The sequence below is a fragment of the Trachemys scripta genome, chromosome 3 (genome assembly GCF_013100865.1).
Source record: "Trachemys scripta elegans isolate TJP31775 chromosome 3, CAS_Tse_1.0, whole genome shotgun sequence".
Classification (NCBI taxonomy): domain Eukaryota; kingdom Metazoa; phylum Chordata; order Testudines; family Emydidae; genus Trachemys; species Trachemys scripta.
The window spans coordinates 45,509,961-45,534,973 of record NC_048300.1 but is presented as its reverse complement, the minus strand read 5'-3'; the positions used below and the strand labels follow the sequence as shown (position 1 = coordinate 45,534,973).

At 42.7% G+C, this 25,013-nt stretch overlaps 1 protein-coding gene and 1 long non-coding RNA gene across 4 annotated transcripts in view; one reads left to right on the top strand and one right to left on the bottom strand.

The window, feature by feature from the left end:
- Nucleotides 1-1,318: 1,318 nt before the first annotated feature.
- ESRRG (estrogen related receptor gamma) overlaps nt 1,319-25,013 on the top strand; it is a 468,749-nt gene continuing 445,054 nt past the window's right edge. The window contains exon 1 of one of the 3 annotated variants that reach the window (XM_034764592.1): nt 1,319-1,455. In XM_034764592.1, coding sequence (XP_034620483.1) covers nt 1,454-1,455 — 2 coding nt within the window. In that variant the 5' untranslated portion in view covers nt 1,319-1,453. Of the gene's footprint in view, nt 1,456-23,639; nt 23,777-25,013 lie in introns of those variants that run through there. The other 2 variants (XM_034764593.1, XM_034764591.1) reach the window with 2 other exon arrangements.
- Nucleotides 6,558-23,617, bottom strand: LOC117874457. The gene is made up of 3 exons (XR_004644993.1): nt 23,311-23,617; nt 11,371-11,540; nt 6,558-7,717 (listed from the first exon to the last, which is right to left on the bottom strand). It is a non-coding gene; the product is annotated as an uncharacterized LOC117874457 (long non-coding RNA).

Below are 25,013 nucleotides of genomic sequence, written 5' to 3'. Positions count from 1 at the left end.
CTCCTCTGGTTTCCAGCCCCAGCTACACACTGGAGAGCAGGGGGGAAATGAGAGGCACGAAAGGGAAAAGTTTATATTAGCTACACCACCAAACTGTTACCCGGGCTCTGAGGAAAGGGGCACTGGATTGAGGGGGGCATTTTCCTTCTCCCTCACTGTCCCCTTCCAGGTGTGCAACCTGAGATTTTTGCAGAGGGCTTGTGGGGCTTTGGTTGTTTGTAGTATCCGCTAGAGCTTTCAGGGTGGTAGGGATCCCCCTCACACACAAAGCAACATCTTGGCACCAAAGCGAGAGAGACAATCAACCCCAACGAGGGGCATACCCCTGTGCAGCCACACAGCCTAAACAACAAGAGGGTTGTCTTTGCAAGGAAACCTGTCCCTGGACCTCACATCACTCCTCTAGCTCAGGCAGGAGGAGTCAAACTGAGGAATTGATCCCAGCTGGGGGAGAGAAATCCAGACTGATGCAGGCAAACCAAGTAAGCAGCAATTTACAGAACAACCCTCCAAGATGCCCTCTTTGGGGGGTATGTCCCAGCCCCCTGCCCGTCAGGCTCGAAGCTGGTGCCAATAATTGAACACGCTCCTGCATTCTAGGATTCCTGGGCGCCTTAAAGCTCCAAACTGAGGTGTTTTTCGGTGGTTTGTTTTGTGTGGGATGTGTGTATGGGCGGCTGGTTAAAAGCCCCAGCCAGACACCACCCCCCCCTCCGTTCCGTCCATTCTCTCCCAAATAAAATCCCCCTTCGAATAATTTCAGGCTGCATTCTCCAGCGTTCCCCTTTATATTTTTCAAGTAAGTGAGGGTAAACTCACTAATCCCCCCCGCCTGAGCCATCACCATCTCCTTCACTTCCACACGGACAGGTATGTGCTTTCTTGACCCCTCCTTCCTAAAAACCCATCAAACGCACCACAGAGACCACTTGGAGTGAAAGTCAGTGCTAATCCAGGTCAGTTTCTCCCAGTGGTTGGGAGGGAGAGGCGCGGGGGGGGGGGGCTAATATAAATGTCCTAAGGAAAAAAAAAACAAAAGCAAACAAACAAACAAACCCAAACCCTCACACACAATCCCAATAAAGTCCAATTCCTTCCCACACACCCACAACTTTAGCCCTGGCTGCTGCCTGGGGGGTTTTTAATCTCACAAAGAGAAAGGGGGGCTCCATGCGCAAAATTACGCCTTCTCCTCTCATTTGTTAGCTGATTCCATCAAAAAGTTCGGTATTTATAGGCTACACACACGAACCTGGAGTAATACAAACCCTCCCGTGTTGTTCCCCTTGCAAAGTGACCGGTCCTGAAGCATCTGACCGGTTTTGTGTGTGGAAGAGAGCGAGACAGAGAGAGAGAGACTCACACACACACACAGAGCTACAATCAAACCCGGGGAAGAAGAGCTCAAGCTGAGAGATTTATTAATTGCTAAGAGCTGCTCTGCCATCCAGCCATGTGAGTACCTAACAATGATCACCTTTTGCACAGATGGTCAGTGATCAGACAGAGGCACTGTCTTTTTTTCCCCTCCCCCTCCGCCTTTCTATTTTTTTTTTAAATTTTTGCCTGTCCTTTCCCTTTCTCCCTATTTTTGATAAAGTTTTAGTTTGCCTGGTTTATGCCTCACGAAGAGGGAGAAGTAAACGTGGGAGGTGGGGGGGGGGGGCGAAATGTGCTGGAGAAAAGGAAGGAAGGAAGCCGTGGTGGAGAGAGAAGGAGGGTTTATTGAGCGATCGCCTTGTCCCTTGAGTCCGATCCGACTGGGAATTAGTAACAGAAAAATAACGTAGGTTATCCCTCCCCCCTTTCTTTTCCTGTCGCGTTTAGCCCTCTAGACAATCACCCGGGTAGCGATACGGGATATCCATCGGTATTAATCCAAACCCGGGGATGGGTGGGTGGAAGGAATATAAAAAAGAAGAAGAGGGCTTGGTGATTTCGCATATAGAAGTGACTAGCGGACAGCTCCAAGCGTGATGCACAGACAGGTGGGAAATGCTGCACACAGGAGTCAATGCTCTCTCTGGCTGGCTGTGAATACAGTTTGAAGGGGAGAGGGCGGACACAGATCACACAGTGCGCTCTGCTATCCTGGTCTCCATTATTCTCCCGCAGTAGGTGCCCGCCTTAGAAATCAAATTTCACGTGGAGGGAATAGGGATTTTAGTGGGGTGGCTGAGGGGTGGTTTAGAGTTTGTTCCCCGATCTGTCCGGTGTCTTGCCTTGCCTCTTCCGATAGGTGAGGCTTTTCAGGCAGTCACAAAGCTCAGGGTGACACAATAAGTCAAGTGAAATCAAGCCACACACCGCATGCAGGGCACGGCATGTGCGTTTCAGATAGTGCACGGATGACTCTTTGGAGCAAAATGCAACCTGTAATAGGAAATGTGACTCTTGAAAAGGTAGGTATGTTGCTTTATGCAATACTGGAAGACCCTCAGCTGGGGAATGCGGGGCGTGGGAGAGTGAATTCGCTTCCAGCTTTTCTAAACCAATACTTGAGCTCCAATCATACACTCCCAGGTTAGTGTGGCATTAAATTAACAGTCGGGGTGATCCAGGGCGTCAGGCTGTGTGCCCGGGGTGGAAACTCTCTTCGTTTAGACACAAAGAAGAGAGCGAGAAGGAGTTACTCTGGAAAGCCAAAGAGCACGGTGAGTGTCTGTATTTGTTCTCCCGCCTCACCCCACCCCCATGATCAAAGTGCAGTGAAAACCAGAGCGTGTTTGTGTTTGAGCCCTTCGGAATCCCCCGATCACTTGCGGGTTTTGGCGCACTAGTGGTCATGCTGGGCTTTAAACACAGATGGTTTAGACTCGAGCGCGCGTACAATAGCAGGGAGAACTTGCAGTGCCTTGGCTAGAACTTTGCTGCCTCGTGTGGAAAAAGTGACTTGGATCCAAGGCCATTTATAGGTGGCCGTGAAGCCTCCTTTTCAATAAGCAGCCGTGGAAAAGCGGCAGCGGCAAGCCGGCTGCCTTATTGCTTCAAGGTGTTGGACCGTCAGATCCCCACTCCCCGCACTGCGCCTACAAAGCCACAACTCTTGTTGGCTGGGGTAGCTGTCAAAAGCGGGAGGGGATCATGGTTTGCTGACCCCTAGTTCGGACACGTTTACTTGACGATCACAGGCATAGGGCACGAGAGTGCTAGATGCAAGACTTTCCCCTTGCCTTTCAGGAATACACACAATACAGGGCACCTGCAGGGCTGAAAGTGGGCCAGGGCCACACGGTAGGTATCAGATCACACACAGCAGAAGAAAGAAATTCAGTTAAAAATACATTAGTTCATATCAAAGGGCGAGCTTGATTTTTTTTTTAAACAAAGGTGCACATTAGAACAAGCTAGAAGCGTTTTGTGTCTGATACTCTCTCCACGCCCACTGGAAATAAAGCACAGCCTGCTCCTTCTTTGCGTCTTTTAAACTCCCTTTTAATTAGAATTGCTAAAGTAGGACACCCCGGTGGAAGATGTTTTCAGTATCCACCTACATCTCTGCTACAAGCAGAATTAGTGCCTGTTAAATCCACTGTTTGAAACCCAGCCCTCCTGCAAAACTCTTCCCCACCCCACGCGCTGTTTTGCCACCTTCTCATCCCCACAAATTGCAGGGTATTGAGGGAAAGGTTACTCTATTTAAAACAATCTCTAAAGCAACAATGAGGAGGCTGGATTCAAAAAGCCTTGCCTTGTTGCACGCACATCAGAAAGCCTGAGGTTGGGAGTATCCCTTAGAACTCATTTAATTTTTTTAAAAAGTTCAAACGTAGGTGTGCCCCTCCACACGTCTACTTTAATTTATTTGATTACATCATAAAAAAGATAAAATCGTCTGCTTCTGGTTATGTGCCTCCACCGAACTAAAAGCTGAAGCTGGGCTGAGCTGTGGCAGCGGCACTAGTTAACTAATGGCAATGACCGAAATGAAGTTTTAGCCCTTGCTTCACTCGAAGCGGGATTACCACGGAACCTCATGCACTTCTCCTAATTTGCACATTTTAGTTTCTTGCTACTTCCCCCCCCCCCCCTTGCTCTGATGTTTCTGATGATGGCGGAGGCTGATCACATTTCTGCTGATGGAAGTGTCTGCCGAAACCATTCTTTTTGCTTCTGTTATCAATGGCTTCAGAGAAAAATTGAAATCCTTTTGATAATGAAACACCTTGAACGTGTTAAGCTTAGAACCACTGCTGGGCCAATGCAGGCTAACATGTAGTTTACATTTTCTATACCAAGATGACTATTTATTTCCAATGCTAAATAAGTACTAGGTTATATTCGCCTTCAAGGAAAGTTGTCCTTGTTAGAGCGCTAAAAACATTTTTAAAACCTTCCCCTTTAAAGCCTTTATCCCCCTTTAATTATTATCTATGTACAGATGAGTCTAAATTAACCCTTTAATATGAAGACGCCTGTCCACAAAGAATGATAATTCTCTTTCCTTCTTTCAAAGATAATTACAGGGAAGCATGTATTTTTTTTTTACAGTTCATCAGTAATTTAACTGAACTATTATCCCCAGCATTCAGTCTGTTCAAAACGGTTTACCCTCTCCCCTACATTTTCTTTAAATACATTAAAACATGTTTGAAGTTGTGAAAAATAGTTTAGAATGTAGCTTTAGAATTAGCATGTGATCGCAATTACTGATCTGCCCTAACATGATCCGAATTATCTGAGCATAATTTAAAGTCTAACATTTGCTGACACAAATATGTAGCAAGCAAATAAAAACCACCCCCACAACAAATGCATAACAAACAGGAAGGAAAACCCCATCTTCTGCATAGCAACAGGTAACACACCTGCAGAGTTAAAGGGCTAAATGCCAGTCTTTAGCGGGCTAAAAACCGCCGGTATGTTTAAAACAAACAACTAGCGCACTTTCAACCATAGGATACCAACAGAAAAATATAGCTAATGCCCAACGATATTCAAGAAGTTTTAAGCTACCAGTGCGATGAATAGGAAATCTGCCAGGAAATCAAAAAGATCAGCGAATAGCGACATAGTCTTGTTTGCAACTCACACCGCACCGCTAGCTTGTCAGTCGGCAGGAAGAAGAGGGGTTGCTTTTAAGCGGCACAAACACGTGTTAATAGTGAGCCATCAAAGAATAACACGGTCTTCATAATGCCTCACCAGGCTAAGGACCCGTCAGGACTGAACCTCATAATGTCCATCCTGCCGGGACCTGGTATTTTATTAAAGCGTCTGTAGCGAATCCGTGGCTCGGCCGTGCTTCCCACGGGGCAGTAATGCAGCAAAGGGGCACTTCAGTTTGAGGGGGCGATGCACAGTCTGTAGCTGGTTACTTAAACGTTGGGGTCAGATGGGGTGGGGCGGGCGCTGAGTAACCCTGACAAAAGTAACGGGTCTCCATCACTGTGCAAACAGACCCCCAGGGTTTGTGTGCGGGGCGTGCCCAGGTAAGAAATATCGGCCACTCTCCTGGCTCAGCCACCAAAAACTTCCCGAGAGCCGCCCGGTTTAGGGACAGCTCCTTGTTACCAAATCCAAACACACCGGCCCGGGAAATAACTGCCCAGGGAGAGTGTGGGTATTGGCTGGGACAGTGCACCTGCACAGTGGGGCTGATTCTCCCGTCCTTACCCGGCAAAACTGTCGCTGAAGTCAATGGGAGTTTTGCCGGAGTAAAGACTGCAACCCCTGGCTGCTAGGAAAGGGCCTGAGATGTTCCGACAGGTCCTCCCTCGCCACCCCTGGCTGGGTTTACGGGTTCACACACTTTGGAGGGAGCTCGGGAATGAAGATAAACGAGCAGCGTTCCCTTGCCTGATTCACTGAACTTCTTCCAAAACTCTATCCCGGCTATTAAAAGTTGTGTCACTCTTGTAAAGAACCGGTGCGCCGCACTGGGAACGGGGCTACAATTGCGATGAATACTAATCCAGAAAGGGAAACTGTTTGAGAGAGACCTTAAAGATCCTCTTGGCCACAGGAGCCCCCATTATATATTGTATGCATTTTCTCTCTAATTAAAATCAGTTATTATTGCTGCTACAAAAAGAGAGTGCAACCCACAATAATATCTACAACAGACAGGGTGTATATTTCAATAATGAGCAGAGAAGGCAAGTTGCACAGTTGCCGAACTTTTTGAACATCATACCTTGCATTTTCAGAGTTCGGCTGTTTGAGCTGTACAGAGTCAGAATATATTTGGCCTAATCCGTTTCTTCTGGGTGTCCTCTTGGTTATACATAACAGCCCTATATTAAATGGCCATGCAGTTTAAACACTTTGAGGAGATATTGAAAATTCTCATTGAGAAACAGAGCAGCTAAAAACAAAGCCATAGCATTGTTAAGGAGGGATGATGCAGTCCTAAATAACATTGACAATATTAATGTGACTTCTTTGGAATATGGAAACCTTTTCAAACAGCAATACTACAGCCATACTTTGTCTTAAAAATCAAAATTAATTGTAATGATACTTTGCAACTGTATTGCACCTTTCATCCATGGATCTCAAAGCACTTTGCAAACATTAATTAATCAGCCATCACATACCCATGTGAAATAGGTAAGTATTATTACATTTATTTGAGTGTTGTGGAAACTGAGGCACAGAATGGTTATGTGGGACATTGGGCAGGGCACAATGAGTCACTGGCAGATGTGAGCATAAAACTTCTGAGTCCTGAACCCCAGTTCCATGCTCTGATAGATTATGCTTCCTTCCTTGTAACAAATAATAAAAGACAAGGACATTGTATTTTGAGATTCTGTGGAAATACTAATTTAATTCTCATATTTTATATCACCAGAACCCCTAAATGGATTTATATAAATGTATTACATAGTTACTTATTTTGTGTGTGTCTCTCTAACACATGCACAAACACATAAATATTGCAATACAATATTTTCACAATATTGACATATTATACAAATAATATATAACTTTATCAAAATGAGCCAAATTCCATAAAGCCTGTATGGAATTTAATTGCACTAAACTTCCCGAGACAAGGAAAGATTAAATACACAGTAATGACATTCACCTGTTTTACAGCAGACTCTTTTTTTTTTTAATATACATGTATTAATACAAGTTACACTAATGTCTACTCTACTGCATATGATAAACTTTGTGGCCAACATTTTCACAGTGGCCTTTAGTTATGGGTGCCTAATTTACAATTTTTTGGGCTTTTTTTTTTTCCCAATGTTGAGCATTCAACTCCAAATTAAGTCAATGGAAGCAGTAATTCTCAGCACCTCTGAAAACCAGGTGTCTCAGACTAGAAACTCAAAATCTGAGATTGTTCTTGAAAATGTTGGCCTGTGTTATTTAGGAGCCTTGACTCCTAATTTACTCTGAAGTTACAAGATCAGGTCCTAGAAGAGGCTCAGAGAAAGATGCAGGTATCCGATTAGGTAACTTGATTATACTTCACTGCTTCTAGCTCAGTATCTCTCTGCATTTGTCATTTTTATTAGCTTCTTGTTTAAATCCAACCAAGGATCAAATAATCAGTATGATATTAGTATTTCAAAAATATTAATATGCCATGATATCTGGGTAAAATACATTCAGTACAATTTATAATGGGAAGTCTCCCTTATACAAATACAATAATCAATAATGGCTAGCACAACCGAACAGCTGAAAATGTAAGTTTTGAAAGATGAAATATCATCACAGAAGTTGGTGAAGGTACCTCTCTCATTCTGCTGAAAACTGTCTGAAATAGAAACAGACTTTCAAGGAAAACAGTATACAGCTAGCTGAAACAAAGGGATTAATCAAGACAAACCAGTACCTTGCTGATCTCACAGGATGCTGTATTTAATGAATGGAAGCTGCTTCTGTGTTTGGTTGGGAGACCAGGTAATACTATTGTGATGTTGGCCCAACAGAGGGTTTCCACAGTTTGGGATAAAGTTCTGATGCAAATAGATACAACTCCACTGAAGACAATGGAGTTGCACCTATTTACATGTTGGTTAATTTGGCTCTTTTTGACTAATACCTTTTCATGAATCATACATATTACTTCCTGATGGATGAGAAAGTCATAAAAACTCTGCTCCACCTCTTGGAACCTTTAACATTATCAAATCCAGACATAACAAGGGATTACATCAGGCAATGCCTAAATCTACCACTGATTTTTCTTTTTTTAAGAAAGGAAGATGTTCATGGCCAATTGATCCCTTGAATGAAACCTTTTATCTCAAGAGTTTTTATTACTTTCATCTACCAATAGATACTCAAAACAAAACCAAGAACCCCCTCACACCTGGGATTAAGTCTGATTTCATTTGCAGTGGTTTCCCATCTGTGTAACACCACCCACCGAGTTCACTTGATTTACACTTGTGCAACTGAAAGTAATATTAGGCCATAAGAAAATGACATAAACCAGCAACGAGGAAATTTAAAAACTGAGGCTGACACTGTCTGTAACTTTGTTTTGTAATGTGCCAACCACAGCACAGACACAAACACACTGATCCAAACATTGATACAATTCCTAATTGAGGGAACACAAAGTTAATGACAAAGGTAAACTGTGAGTCATAATATAATTAGCAAATGATGATGTGCTAACTTCAGAAAAGTGTATAGGGGAAGGTAAAGGGGACTTTCCCTGCCTTCCCTATAGAGAAATCAGATCTTAGCTACATGAGAAAGAGAGAACAGAGAACAATGTGAGCTATTTTGAGGATGTAGGGTTAACAGCTTTCATATGGTATTTCTTTTCTTTCATCAGTTTATCTTGGATTCTTAACATTATCAAAACATTTTTTCTATTGAATTTCCTTGTTTTATTGTATTGGAATTTACTCAAAAACCAAAGAGGGCTTCTTCAAAATAATGTAAATCTCTCTCAGACATACAAGCATTACAAGGGCCATATCATGTCATCACTACATATGTAGATTTCCCACTAATGTCAATAGTTAGTGTGCATGTTGGCCATGACTCAAGAGCATGATAGTCCATAGATTATTTCTGCAAATACATATGGTCTGTTATATAATTTATCGGCTCTCCTATGTGCACTTTTACCTGAGGGATTATATACACTTTTCTTCAAAATTGTTCCGTGTCTATTCATTTAGGCAATTAAAAAAAAGATTCTATATTCAATAGATAGCAACAGCTTAAACTGATCTCCTGAATAAATACAGAGCTAGATAATTTTTTAAAAATGTATCGGGTGGTCTGGGACAGGTTTCATAGCATACTGTTTTAAAATGTACTTAGGATGTAGCTTGTGCATAGTAACCACATTTAGAAAAATGATTTGCAATAATGGCAAATATCTAATCTGTTTTGAATTTTTTTTTTCAAAATGGACAGAGCAGTAAAGTCATGCTAAGAATTGAAGACTTCCTAAATTTTATATTTTGAAATAAAATATATTTGGGGGCACATTATTATTATAATTTATTTGTAATTTGTTAGTGTCTCCAGGCCCTAATTCACACACAAAAGAAAAAGACAGTTCCTCCCCTAAAGAGCTTGCAAGAGCAGTAAGCCATAGTCTAGGTGACTTTTTGCATATTTAAACCAGTAATGTAGAAGTGGCTGCTACAGTCATGCAGTTAATGAAAGCTGAGTAACACAAGATGACAAATTAGTATAAGCACCCTAAATAACTTCACTAATTGAGCTAAGGGCTCAGTCCTGTTTCCAATGCCAGAACTCCCATGGGCTTTAAGAGCCTGCTCTCATGTTGTATTATGGTACCAGAGCATTGTGGCTCCATTGTGCAGAGCATCGTACAAACACATAAATAAGACACGGAAAAGCTTATGGTTTCAGGCTTCAATTTTTCATACACTTTCTTAGTATTGTGGTGCTCTCGTCATGTTACACTGAATGCAAATTGTTAGATTGGTACCATATCTGAGAAGTTGCCAATGACATGTTACTAAGCTTAACATCTGTCAGCAACGACTTTTACATAGCATGGTGTCTTCATGTAATTGTTCTCGATGTAATTAAAAGTTATGTATATTGTTAAACCTATGAAAAATCCAAGCCCATAAACAAGAAAAACTCACTAACATGGAAACTGATGCCTAAATGAAATCATTCTGTGTACGTGTATATACTTATGAGTCAAAACATTTTCAATAGATTCAATCACACTCCTTTTTATTTTATATCCCCCGTTATAAATATTTTAATATTCATGAGAAAAGAACAAGACTTTTAAAAAGAAAAAAATGTAGATTCTAAAATTTGGATGGGGAATGATAATAGTATCGTGAAAGCACAGGATGGGATGACCTATTTTCTATTTCTACCTGGATCAGTGAGTTCTTATGTCACTGTGGGTAATTTCCTTTATCTGGCTCTATGCCTCAGTTTATCCATCTGTAAAATGGGTAGAATAATAGTTTCTTACTTTAGGTTATGTCTATAGAGCAGCTGGGAAAGTGCTTGCGCTGTGGGTAAACAGATGTGCTAGCTCTGCTTGAGCTAGCATGGTAAAAATAGATGAGTGGCCACAGCAACATGCATGGCAGCTGAGGTTAGCCACTCTAGTACAAACTCCATGGGACTGTACTGCAGTGTAACCCCATAATAGCTTACATGATATAAAGGAGCCAAAGCAATTTACAGCTCTACCCATACAGTACTATTGAAATGCAGCCACCTCTGGGGTGAAAGATCACAACCAACTGGATACAGTAGTGTAGAGAGGGAAAATTTTAGCCAAGGATAGCAGGAAAAACTCTTTTTAAGGGAAGTGTCATGGAAAGACTCCTGTGTAAACTGCATGGACCTCAATTTGTCTATGTTGGTAGAATGAAGAAATGGATAAGCCTGCAGGATCCTGCCCTCCTCATGTGTTCGTAATTAACACGGATGTAAGTGAGGATGACAGGTGGTGTGGCTATGTCGATGAAAGAGACCGTAGCACGCAGCTGATCACTGAGGTCACACCCCCATTATCCAGCAGAGAGATCTTCATAAGTGTTGAAATCAAACTCTAGTTTTTTAAATACTTAAATGAAATCTTCTGCTTTTCTCTAACAAACAAACACATAAATATGCTGGATGGGGATTATGGGATTATGATTGGACCAACATAGATCTTTCCTAGATTAATACCAGGTGAAGGCCACATCAATTGTCATTAGAAAGGTGAAGGAAAGTCCTTAGCTTTGCAGTGAGGTGTCATTTGACCTCTGACCCTGATGTCATGATAATGTGGATTCTTAAGATTCATGTTCTTCAAACAGGAATATCTTCTAGTGTGTATGACTCTAAGTCAAACTTGTTTTTTTATTATATTACCTATTAAGCTAGCCTCAGATGCTTTATAGAAAACAGACACAGCAAACCCGAGACTGGTACTAATACTAAAACACTTACATAGTGAACTTCATTTGTTGATCTCAAACGGCTTAACAAAGGAGGGTAAGTATCACTATCGCCCTGTCCATACAAAGATGCGGAGTCACAGAGTGGTGAAGTGATTTGTCCAGGGTCATATTGTAAGTCAGTGACAGAGCTGGCAACAGAACCCAGGTCGCTTGGCTCCCCTACAAACACATTATCTGTTAGGATTCCTATTGCATCTCAAAGCGCAAGAATTTTCTGGTAACATCATAAACTACTCAAACATTGCTCCAGTTTTCTTCAATGGGAGCTTTGCACATGCATCCAATGACAACATTTCATTCAGTATCATAGAATCATAGAAATGAGGTCATCAAGTCCAGCCCCCTGTGCTGTGGCAGGACCAAGTAAACCTAAACCATCCCTGACAGTTGTTTGTCCAGGCTGCGCTTAAAAATCCTCCAATGATGGGGATTCCACAATCTCCCTTGGAAGCATATTCCAGAACTTAACTACCCTTACAGGTAGAAAGCTTTTCCTAATATTGAACCTAAATCTCCCTTCCTACAGATCAAACCCATTACTTCTTGTCCTACATTCAGTGGCCCTGGAGAACAATTGATCACTGTCCTCTTTATAACAGCCCTTAACATGTTTGAAGTATACATCTGTACAGTATATGTATGTCTGTACCTGGGTGTTAACTAGAGATGGTTGATAAATTCCCCCAAATATTTTCGACTGAAATTAAAATTTAGAAAATTTCAACCATCTCTAATGTTAACCTCTATATTTCCATGGTTTTGATTATGCAAGCCCTTCGTGGGTGGAAGTACCTTTTGAAGTCAATGGGAGTTGCTTCAACATAGATGGCTTGTTGGACTGAGATATAGAAAGGATATCTAGCATCTGATTATTTGTTGCACCTCCCGGACAGCCCAGGGGGAAGGGACAAAGGTCTGGCTCTGGGGAAATAGCAAACGGACACGTATGTTGTGCCAGCACCAATAGAAGTCTCCATGGAAGCAACGTATAGGGCTGGAGCAGAGGACAGAATCTGTCCTATAATATTTTAGCTTTAAATAGTGCACTCAGTTAGAGAATGATATAACATCCCATCAGTATAGGCATTAATATATGGGGATAGTTTTCTAGCAACAAGATATTAATGCTCCAGAAAATAGTAATCTCTTAAATGCAGTATGATTCATACAGAAAAGGTGGAAAAACTAAAAAGGGTCAGTCAAAATGGTGGCCTATGGTACACATGGCCATAATGGCTGGTGATTAGGGATGTGGTTTTATAATGGGAATTTTTGTGTAAAAAATCATTGGATATTCGTTACGTAAAAGATAAAGGTTATGGAAATACAGAGGCACCAGGCTAAATCTCATTTAACTAATGTGCAAACCTGATGTCTCCCAGCATGTCTCACTGAAGTCAATGGAAAGGCTCTGACTGACTTCACCTGGGAACTTGAATAAGCAGGCTCCAATAACCCAGTGATCCCATTTCTTGGCAATGATTTAGCGGCAAAATGCCCATTGAAGTCTCTTCCTAGGTAGATTGCTTTGATTTTACACCATATACAGTAGTGATGATGCAGAGTATTACCTTAAGTAATTAAAGTTATACATGTCAAAATAAATGAACATGGCAGATTGGGCATGATTGTGATCTGACTGGCTCATAAAAAGTGTAACTCCAATGAAGTCAGTGGAATTAAGCAAGTGTGAAAATTGGGGTGAGATCAGAATCAGGTTTACTAAGCTCACTTCTGCATTCCTCTCACATCCAAACACTGATTGACTTCAGTAAGAGTTTTGGGTGTGAGGGAATGCAGGACTGGGCTGTTTCGTGATGCATTATCCCTTGAGTCTTTTTGCTGTACTTGTGAACATAGCCACTAATTCACTAAAGGCTAGATTGTAACTTTACACCCTGAGTAGGAGGCAGCCGGTAGCTGCACTTGCCACCCAGGGCAGACCAGAGAAGGAATACGCTAATAACAGTGTTACAATTCCGCTCCTGCTCCCCCTTTTGCTATGGGGGGGAGTCAAGGGAAAGTAAGTTACTTCACCCCTTTCCTTGGAACAGCTTACTCCCCTGTGTGTGTCCAGCCACTCCGGAGCTCCTTCCACTTCCCATACTTTCCCAACCCTTCCCTGCCCCACTTGATTGCAGCAGGGGAATACTGGGTGACTAGCCCCCATTCTTCCTCCTTGCCCCCTCTGGCTGGAGTTGAGCTGAGTTGAATGAGAAGAGCTGAACGGAGGGGTAGAAGGAGCGGGGGGGGCTCTACTCCCCTTTGCGGTCAACAAGGGCTGTGCCAATCTAGCCCCAAATTCACAATGGGTCTCCCTGGTATTAAAGTGTATTAGTGAGTTTCTACCATATAATTACAAAAAGGGTCAAAAGTCATGGGCATTATGTTGATAACCAAACAACCTTTATTTTTCCAGTTTTAGTGACATTAATCAGAACTATACTTGTGTGGTTTTGGGGTTTGTTTTTTCCTAATTTTGTATGAAGGAGAAACTCCCAGATCTGACCTGTACTAGAGAAGTTGCATCTGTTTAACTAAACTGATTCCTGATTAATCTAATTAAATGGGTGCAAATCCCTAATCTAGATAAATTTTAAATCAATTTAATTAAACCAGCACAAAAATTCTAATATAAACAAGACCTTGGCTTCTATGATGATGGATGCAGTGGATACAGCTTGACAGGAGATAAACAGTTTGTCACCCCAAGAATTAACATCAAGTTGTATGCATAGGTAGCTTATGTAACCAAGCATTTCTGTTGCAATTATTCTTTCCCCCTTACTTCCTATTGTTTGTTACACTTTTTAGCTTGTAGGCTCTTTGGTGCAGAGACCTTGCCTTATCACGCGTTTATACAGTGGCTGGCTAAGTGAGGCCACAAGGTGCTACCCTAATACCAATCAATAATAGTCTCGCAAAGAGGGGAAAAGTCCGTTCTCAGCTATGTTGGTGTAAATCTGAAGCAGTTGCACTGATTTCAGTGGAGTTGCTTTGGATAGACACTGGTACACCTGAGATGAGAATCTGGCCTGGAAAGTTCACTTGTCTGGTCCTTTGTGATACAGGGAGCTTGCTGCTAAGTACCTGCTGTCTTTACCTGCTCATTTCTGCGAGGTACTGAGCACCATCTGTTTCCACTTAAGTGCTGGAGTTGAGGGCACTCAGCACCTCAGAGCACTGAGCCCCACAAGCCTTTTGCACCACCCAGAAATTACCTTGGAAGCTCTCAAAATTCTCATTAAAATCCCATTGTTTACTTTCATATCCATACACTCACATGTAACTCCCCCTCCCCCCTGCAAAAAACCCCCAACATGTTAAAAATCAGGGTTATTGGTTTTTTAAAACCTGAAAATCAAGGAATCCGTATCACTCATGATGGGGATGACACAGCTGCAGCCCTAATGATGATGTACCAACGACTGAAACAGTAGGGACAGCTAAAATGAGCACTCTTTTCTCTTTGCAAGTTTAACGGTATTCCATCTGGGTGCTGTGCTGAAATATGTGATATGTGATTGTAGAATCTGCCAAAGATTCTGCATTGGTGCTCACTTCTTCCTTCACTGCTGCATAAGTGTTTATTACCAATCATTTTATAGCATTGCTAGTGCTCTATGATTGTCACTGCCCTGGTTCCATGACAGAAACAGCAACTTCTCCATTTTTTCCCATAAACAGTCAGATGGCCAGATCCTCAGCTGGTATAAATTGGCACGGCTCCAGTGACTTCACTAGAGCCACGCCAACTTTCACCAGCTGCAGATCTGGTTCCCAGGCTGTCACCCTGACCAGCAGCTACTGAACAAGCCTCTTCCATGAATGCATGCAGCCTTGCAAATTTGTCTGTTTGTGTCTAGTATAACAGCATATGGGATTTTGAATGGGTTTAATTAGTTAAATATGATTAAATATAGTTAACATCTATTTTATAATAAAGCATTTTTTACTTTTCTCACAATTTCCCATGATACACAACTTAATTAAAATATTTTGCTGTTATTTTCCTTTTTTTCCTTAAACTACTAGAATTAATTCTGTTAGAGTCCTAGCGATGTAAAAATCTGGCCCATTTTTTTAACACCCTGAGATGGACCATTTCACATCGGCACCAAAGGCAAATTTACGACGGGAAGTTCCTTGCCAACATTCCAAACTGATGAATACAGCTATGGTTTGTTTGCAGTGTTGTTGTAGCCATGTTGGTCGCAGAATATGAGAGACAAGGTGGGTGAGATAATATCTTTTACTGGACCAACTACTGTTGGTGAAAGAGATGGGTCTGACCTGAAGAAGAGCTCTGTGGAGCTCAAAACCTTGTCTCTTTCACCAACCCAAGTTGGTCCAGTAAAAGATATTACCTTACCCATCTTGTCTTGCAGCTATGGATTCTCAGTCAAACATTTCTTGTAACACTGACTATTAGGAAGCCTGAAACGTAGAGTCAAATTTTCAGTAATGCACATACAGCATTTGCCGTCCATATCTAGGCTTATCCTTGAAAACACAGGTTTTTGTGCATGTCAGTGGATGAGCTTGCAAATTCTGTGGACTAGGAAGACTGGCTGAAAATTTAGCTCTTTACAATGGACTTTTACAATTGCTGAAGATAGAAAATATTGTACAGCCTTGCGAACAGCATGCCTGAGCAGAATATGCCTTTTGTTCTACTTGTTAGATCAGCTTGCCACTTCTGACTTTGACACAGAATCTCTTATTATCTGCCTATTAACCTTTTGTGGGATAGAAGGACAGCTTATTTTGCATCATGGACATCCACAGAAGTCCCACCAGTAGAAATCCTTGGGAGCTGTCTAGTGGATGCTCTGGCCACACAACCTCTCTAACTGGTCATACCCATTTGCTGTACCAGCTGGTTCTGATACTCCCTGGCGGAGTGGCAGTTTTGGAAAGCTTGCAGGGGCTTGTGCTTTAAACTGGGAATGAGTCATGCTCATGGAGTGCTATATCTGTACATGCAAGAACAATATACCTTTGCACATACAACACTAGCTACAAATCATTGTCTATTCTGATATATGTGTCCTTCACAGTGTGATAGATATCAGGTCCTATTCTGTATTCGTGTTTTAGAGGCTATGTGCTAGTAGTTTCATAATTCAGAACAGCTGGGGCCAGATTGTGACAGAGCCATAGGCTGCTATGGACCCTATGTGACAGACGCTTATACCTAGGGTTACCAGATAGCAACTGTGAAAAAACGGAACAGGGGTGGAGGGTAATAGGCGCCTATATTAAAAAAAAAAAAGTCCCCAAAAAACAGGACTGTCCCTTTAAAAACGGGACATCTGGTCACCCTACTTATGCCAACCCTATGTGCAAAGTCCTTCTTGGTAACCCACACAAGGCCTCGTCACAATTGCAATCCCCCCTGTGCCAAGGGAAGTGCAAAGACAACTCCATCAGTGTGTCCCAAAGAGAGCAAGAGGAGGTGGGGAGCTGGTCTCTGCACTTGCATGTGGAATGAGCTGGCCATATTAGGGGGCATATCCTGAGCAGTCCTTGGGCACACCAAGCAGTTCCGGGAGGGAATCACTCACGGAGCTCCCGATGAGGTGGTGTAACATTGCACTGGGCTCATTCTTGGGCCAATGGCTAGATGCCACAATCTGGCCCTCTGTAACCAACATCCAGCTTAATAGCTTGGTTTTCTATTTAAGTGAATTTTAGTGTTCAGGAATGATGCCAGATTGACTACTAGAAACTGGATTTAGAAGAACCATCTCTAGAAGTGGAAACAAATCAGTCTCAGTACCAGTTTGGTCCTCAGCCTACCTGCCAAGAATATCAGAAAGAGTGCCAGTTAGTGCCAACTGGGATAGTAGACTTTGTCTACTATGAATGAGTCCAATACCATTACATTTATGTTGTATTACTACTTCCTGAGGGCAGTTTGGCAACTTTTATCATTATCAAACTGAGCAGCTTCTAATCTCCGTACAAATTCACTGAGCTATCCAGTTCTCCTAAGAACAGACTCTGTTCTTATCAGAGATGGACCCAAACTGTGAAGTTTAGATCTGACTCGCAACTTTTTCAGTTTGAGGAGGCTTGGATCCAGTATTTTGGTGGGGGTCCCAACTCTAATTCTGTACTATGATAAATAGTTGCTACAGCATCTGTACCATATTTTTTCACATAGTATTGCAGGAAGTGTAGAAGTCAAATAGCTAAGAAACATGCTTATGTATGTAAGATCAAATGCAATCCCACTCTCTCTGATTTACAGGTATGCTTATTCTGCATACGCATTAAAAATGCATGCATCTCATCCCCTACAGCTATAAACCAAAGCAAATTTGCATGACTCAGGGATTTCTTAATGCCCAGGTGTAAACTCCGGTTTTAGATGGTTATGGCCAAAGATTAAAACAAGACTATACTCTTTAGTATTAATACTAGTGTTCTCATTTAATGCGTAATTCACACTATTGGTACAAAAAGAAACAAACCACTGACTGCTTTTTTATGGCGAGTGTTAGACATTGGCCTTACCAGCATACTCCTCCAAAAGATTCTTCACTCATTTTATTGCATTGACTGTGTGCTGTGGTTGGTTAGCTTTGTTTGTCTGTATATGTTGTGCCATCATTTCATTGTCTTCGGTGGTCTCCTGGTGTTATTGACATCCATTTCAGCCATGTTTTCCCAATTTGTTCTTCTGTCCTTTCCCTCTCACATACAGGGCTGGCCCTGAGCACATGGATACCCTGCAGCTGCAGGTGGCTCCACTTCTTAGGGGTTCCTCATTGGGAACACAGCTTAAGATAAATCTAGTTGTCATGACCTCATGAACCAGGCAAGGGTCTATTCAGTTGTTTGCAGGAAAGCATATGACTTCAGACCAGGCCCACTCATGTAGACCCCAAACTCCCATTGTCTTCACTGTTACTCTTGCTTGAGTCAGGCCAGAGAGCATAGCTGATACCTAAACTGCCCAACGGTAATATTTTGATTCTTTTTCAGAACCCTCTGTTTTACCTCTCCTCCATTACTCAGTGTGGAGAGAAGCTAATTTTCTTCCAGAAAGTAAGGCTGTATGTGGGAGAAGTATCGATAGGTGAAAATCCCTTCCCCTCACCTGTCAAGGTCTAGGGCTGCAGTGCAGAGCCCTGCCATGACCATCAGTCAAGCTTATGGTTTAGGGTACCATCTGAAGGCTATCATTGCCTTTTGCATGGGATGTGGGGCCATTCAATCTGCTTAAATGTGGATCTCTGTCCATGCTCCAGTCTGCTCCCACTGTAGCATCAAAGCAGAGGAGAGACCCTTTTCACAGCATATAGTAGTGGCTCAGCTCCTCCATGCAGGCTTTTTTTTTCGTTAGGAAAAAAAACTTGCATTCATAACTCAAGTTAGCTAACTATCCCAGAATGATTAGTCCAGTTCAGGTCCCTGCTCTGCCTGATTTGGAATTCAGACTTGAACCTGCATCTCCCAGATTAATGCCTTAACCACTGGGCTATTGACTGTTCTGGGGTGGGTTTTTCTCCTCCCCCAAGTATTCATGTTTTAGAGGCTATGTTTTGTCAAAAAGAGTCCCTATTAGCTCTAGTCAGAATGACTTTTGAACAGTTTTCTGCTTAGCATTAAACTATAGGATATTTTGGTTAGACTCTCCTTTTCATAATGTTCCTATAAACCAGTTATGCTACAGGTGCCTGATTCTGATCTCACTCACACTGATTTTATACTGACATTACTGTACTGACTTCCGTGGAGTTCCTCCTGACTTAGAACTGTATGAGTTCTGAATCAGAACCTTATTCTTAAAGTGTCTTCTAAATGCCATATTAATTCTGCAACCCATTCTGTGGAAGTTTATTAGAAATTCCTCTTTAAGGTAATATGATTAACTTTTAATGGTGTTTCAGTTAGACCTACTGCTCTAAATGGAGCAGAGAATAAAGTAAAAATGGATCCTGAGTATTTAAAAGGATATGGCCAATCTATTTTTCATAGTTTTAAAATGTTTTTTTGCTTTTGTTTCTCATAACCCATTGGACATTCTTGCAGTTAAGGACCTAAGACTGCTTCCAATGAAACCCAATGGCAAAACTTGTACTGGAATTCAAACAGGAGTAAGAATGGGCTCTATAAAATCTAATTGTTTTCCATTGTGGCATATACCTGGGTATGTTATTGTAGAGTTGATCATAAATCCGTGGCTGCTATTAGTGATTTTAAGAAACTACATTATTTTGAGAAAGAAAAACCTGCAATGAATTAACTGGGCTTCATAAACAGATAAAAGAAAAGTAGGTCAAATATTGGGCTAAAATACCTTTAGAGTATCCCTTGAGACCCAGTCCTGCATTGTTTCCTTGTGCAGGACTGTCTGCCACTGAAGCCAGACTAAGTTTTACATGTGAACAGTCTGCAGGACTGGGCTAAGTGGAAAAGGGTTGAATTTAACTTCATATTCTAATCACACTGGAGAAGACTTAGTAGGCCTACATTATGCACACATTTTTAAGCTATGCTCCTTTGACAACTGGGTAAACTGTCTGCTGTATGACTCTATAGCAGGGGTCGGCAACGTTCGGCACGCGGCTCACCAGGGTAAGCACCCTGGTGGGCCAGGCCAGTTTTATTTATCTGCTGACGCGGCAGGTTCGGCCGATCGTGGCCCCCACTGGCCGCGGTTCGCCGTCCCGGGCCAATGGGGGTGGTGAGAAGCCGCGGCCAGCACATCGCTCTCCCGTGCCACTTCTCGCCGCCCCCACTGGCCTGGGACGGCGAACCGCGGCCAGTGGGGGCCGCGATCGGCTGAACCTGCCGCATCAGCAGGTAAATAAAACTGGCCCGTCCCATCAGGGTGCTTACCCTGGCGAGCCGCGTGCCGAATGTTGCCGACCCCTGCTCTATAGGCTAAAGTTAACTATGCTGTAAAGGGGCACAACTCAGCTGATTTCACCAAGGCTGAGTTTAGGCCTACAGCTAAATTCTTACTTGCAGAGTTAGACTGAATTCTCTGTTGTTGGTTTAGGAAAGGCCTGATTACTCATTTATTTTATGGAAATTTAATATATTTTAAATACATAGACTTCTTTAAAGATACTTAATTTAAAAATTAGTTTGTAAATATTCACTCCCACAATCACAATCCATCCTTTCATCTCACAGGGCTAGACAGTGAGAAGTGTTGAGCAACTGCAATTTACCTCTCAGGCAGCCATATCATGCCCTTAATTGTTAAGGAGAACTCTCCACTGCAATCAACTGGCAGTTCTACTTAAAAACTGATGGCACACTAGAGCCAAAAATACAATATATTCAAATCCTTTAAGTAATGCATTCTGTTGCTCCAAGAAATGTTACATGCAGGAGAGTGTAGGAGTCTTATTTCAGTCAGCAACAAAATGTTTTTAAAAAATAACAAATCACCAAACAAACAAAAAACAGATCCTGCAATTTTAGAATCTGGCTATATCCTACCATATTCTAAAAGTTCTAGGTTTTCATTTAAAAAACCCAACTCTCTTTCTTTCAAATTGAAAGATACAGACATCACAATGTAAATCAATGTGGTGTTGCCCTATTAACCCAGCCTTGCAGAAAATTGTCCAGTCAAACAACAGCAGCAGGAAAAGTGGGAATTTACCTCTGCTTGACCCCATCTTCTCAATAAAGTGCGAATGCCAACACCTAATTAGGACCATTTACATGCTAATAACATGAAGCACAGACAATTTTTCCTTTTTCTTTACATATAAAAAACCCGGGAAATTAAATGGAAAGAAAAGTTTGTTAATCTAATATTAAGGTTGCATAGCTGAAATCACAGGAATGCAAAAGGTAAAGTTCCAGCAATAACTTTACATCAGCCACATTGCTCACATGCAGTATTTGCGATTCCTGTTTTTCTGGTTAAATGTGATGCTTAGCATATTATGATTTATTATTAAAAGTAGGTAATAAAGCATACAGGAAGGTGCAAATGAGCAGAGTTAGCTCTTCTGTAGGACCCTTCATTTTTGCATTCCCTGAATTCTGCGATTTGAGTGTGCAGATTTAATATGCATTAGCACAGTTTTGGTATTTAAGGTGTATGTGTGTGTAAAATAATTAGTCTTTAGTTCTATAGTGCAAAAACCTAAGTTACTGCTGAGGTTGCAAAGTTAGTGTCACTTCTGTAAACACTTAAGCATGTGAGTAACTTCACAGATGTGAGGAGTTGCTTGAGTTTAGTGTAACTACTCATGTGTCAAGTTGGTCTACCCTTAAAAGTTAGGTTGACATAACTAGGGCCTGGTCTGCACTACAAGGTTAGGTCGACGTAAGCTGCCTTGCATCAACCTCGCTACGGAAGTGTCATCACTTAAATTTGGCTCCAGCTGACATAAGTGCCTCTCTACATCAATTTAGTAACATAATCTCCCTGAGCAGCGCAGGGTCACGGTCGAGGTAATTAGGTTGACTCAGTGTCAATGTAGACACTGTAGTCAACTGTTACTGGCCACGTGAAGCCGTCCCACAATGTCCGACACTAACAATACAATCGATACAAGCGCTCCAGGTGAGCACGCACACCGTTGACACAAGGAGCCAAGTGTACACACACACGACCGATTTAATAACTGCAGTCGCTGTATGCCAACATAAGTTAGGTTCACACAATTTTGGCCTTCATCGGTCAAGGGTGTCAAAAACCCTGACATAACTATGCCCACCTAGCCCCAGTGTAGACACAGCTGTCTCAACAGAAGAATGCTTCTGTTGATGTAGCTAGCTTCATTTGAGAGGTAGTGTTCCTACACCGATGGAAAACCCCCTTCTGTCACTGTAGGCTGCATCTACATTACAGGGTCATGCCTGCATAGCTACGCTGACATAGCTATGCAGATATAATCACTGTAGTGTAGACACAGCCTAAGTGTTTTCAGGATGCGGCCTAAAACTTGCAAAAGTCAGAGAATGAAAAGCTAAGCTTCTTGTTGCAACTTTAATCCATTCAGACTGCACATATTATGTGCATTAAGGCAAACACTAAACTGACTAAGTAGATTTTTTTTTAAAAAAAGTACATATGTGCAGTGCGAGCAAATTGACTTTAATGGTAGTTGCAGGATTAAGCCTATCTATCTATATAAAACACTTTATTACATTTTCAGAAATAAATAGTTTGGAAGTTTTGCAGCAGATGTAGTGAAAGATAATCTTAAATAATAATATTTGAGGAAAATGTTGTTCAAGGCTTTTTTTTTTTTTTCCGAGACACCATTATACTGGTGAATTTTAAAAGTATTGGTTATACCTTCCTTTCTGCCCTGCTGTGTTCACTCTAAAATGAACACTAGGCAATCCCTAAATTTAATACTGTACCATATGGATACACTCAGCTGGGGGCTTTCCCCCTCCCCAACCTCCCAAGGAGCTCTGAAGCAAATTTCTGAGATACAGAAATATCCCTTGTGCAAGGCCTATACACTGTGTGTCTGCTAGAGGCAATTCAGACTGTGCAAAGCAAGAACATTATTGGACTAGCATTTCTGTTGCTCTTTCCCTTTGGCCCCCGATGGCTTAGAAAATGGTTTGTTTTCCTATGTGTGAGTGGGAGAAGTGTCCCGTTTGTTGTAGGAGGAATTTACTACCCAGCATCCGGGCTGGCTGAGGGTTGGCACCCCCTTTCCCCCACCCTTTTTTTTTTCCAGGTGGAACTTGGCGATGACCAGAAAAGAGCACGTTGGCACTGAATGTCACCCTGAAGGTAAAATGAAAGACAAAAAGATGAACGCATGCTTGATTCCTTCACAGCAGCGAAAAACACACACAGCGACTCCATCAACGCAAATACAGCAGAGCCGTCCGCTAACGACCACCACCGTATGATTATGTATTTCTATAGAAAGTGTCAATTCCCCCCCCCCCCCCAAATGCATGCAAAGAAACGTGCACATACCAGGTAATGAGCCCAGGGAAAACCTGGCAGCTTCCCCCTTCTCCTGCCAAGTTATCATTGAGAAAACAGACAGGCAGAGTGACGTCCTGGGTCAGACTGAGTGCGGATCGACTCTACCAAGGAAACAGGGAGGCCTCCGCATCCTCCGAGCACCCGCCGCTCCGTGGATCCCCTTAGAACCCGCCCCGCCCGGTGCAGGGCAGCCGCTTAGGGGGCCCCGGTGCCGCGGGGCAGCCCGCTGATCCCCTGGTCAGGGCATGGGGAAATGGCCTGGGCCTGCCTCGGGTAAGCCTCCCCCCTTCGCCGGCTGAGGTCGCGGGAGCCCAGTTAAAGGAGGCGTGTGTAAAGATTTTGCAATGTCCCTGCATGGTGTTGTAGACTTTCCTAGCAAAGAAACCGGCTTCGGCTTCTTTAAAATCCCCGACGACTCACCTGATTAACCTGCCTGCGGTTCTGACCTGACCAGGTAAACCGAGTCCCAACCTTACCATCATGCACATCTGCAGACTGACACCGCATCTGGGGCATGTTTTTGATTTGAGACTAGCAGCTGAGAGAAGCTCTATTACCTCCCCCCCTTTCCACCTTCAGACCTTGTCAATTTCACTTGCTTAGAGTCAGTCCCTTAAAAAAAATAAAATAAAATAAAAATCACACAACAAAGCCCAGGCCCCAGGGATGATCGATTTTCAGCTCTTTGGCGTTTTTTAAAGACTATATTATATATAGATTGGTATTTTTTCTGATGACAGATCCAAACCCGGCAGGTTTTGTCCTGCTCTACCCTCCCTCCCCCCTTTCCCCTTCTTTCCAAAGGACCAAGAGTGCTGTGAAAGTGACAAGGTTTTAACGAGCCGGAGTTAGGGGACAGGGTCCTAGGGGCGGCTTTTGCTTTTGCGAAAGGGGTAGGGGGACTTGACTTTACAGCTGTTGTCACTGTGTGTGGTGGCCGCTGCTGCCCCGAGTGTGTCTCGCAGCCTTCCTTAGCGCCCCTCGCAGGGAGCTCAGAAGTTCCGCGGTCCCCGGGCTTCCCGGCTCGCTGCTGCTTTGCTGTCTCGGTCCCCGGGTTGCCAAGAGCAGCCCCCATCGGCCCAACACGATGCAGTGGTTCCCTCTAGATTAAGCTCCGTTAGGCTCCTAAGGAAAGAGCGACGGACCCAGAGAGAGAGAGACGCTTCCCTTTCCTTCCCCCCTCCCCTTCTTCTTCCTTAAACATTTCTGTGAGTGATTCACAAGAGCCAAACAGGCCTGGTGGAAACCCTGTATGTCACTGTGGTGGGGGGATTCTCGTTGTTATTATTTATTATGTATTTATTTATTTCTGTCTGTTGCCTGCTTCAGTGATGTTGTGAAATTGCCACATTGGGCTGCTTGGCTAGGAAAGCACGTTTGCTCTGTTTGTGTTGTAGTATGTACCAGAATCAGTGGACATGCAACATGACACATCTATACGCACAAAGAAAGCAAGTCATTTGCAAACAAAATCCGGGGGGGGGACAAAAGGAAAGTATGGAACGTGGAATGTAGTTCTCATCGTGGTGGTACCCCAGCTCCAATCTGGAGGGGTTTTACAGAAGTGATCTCATGTTGCTGTTTAAATGTGATCTGCCTGACAGTTGTTTTGTAACTTACCATTAATGCTGTAAAAGATAAAGTGGTCTGAGGATATATTTTGAAGTGCTGCAGGGGCAGTTCTCTGACTA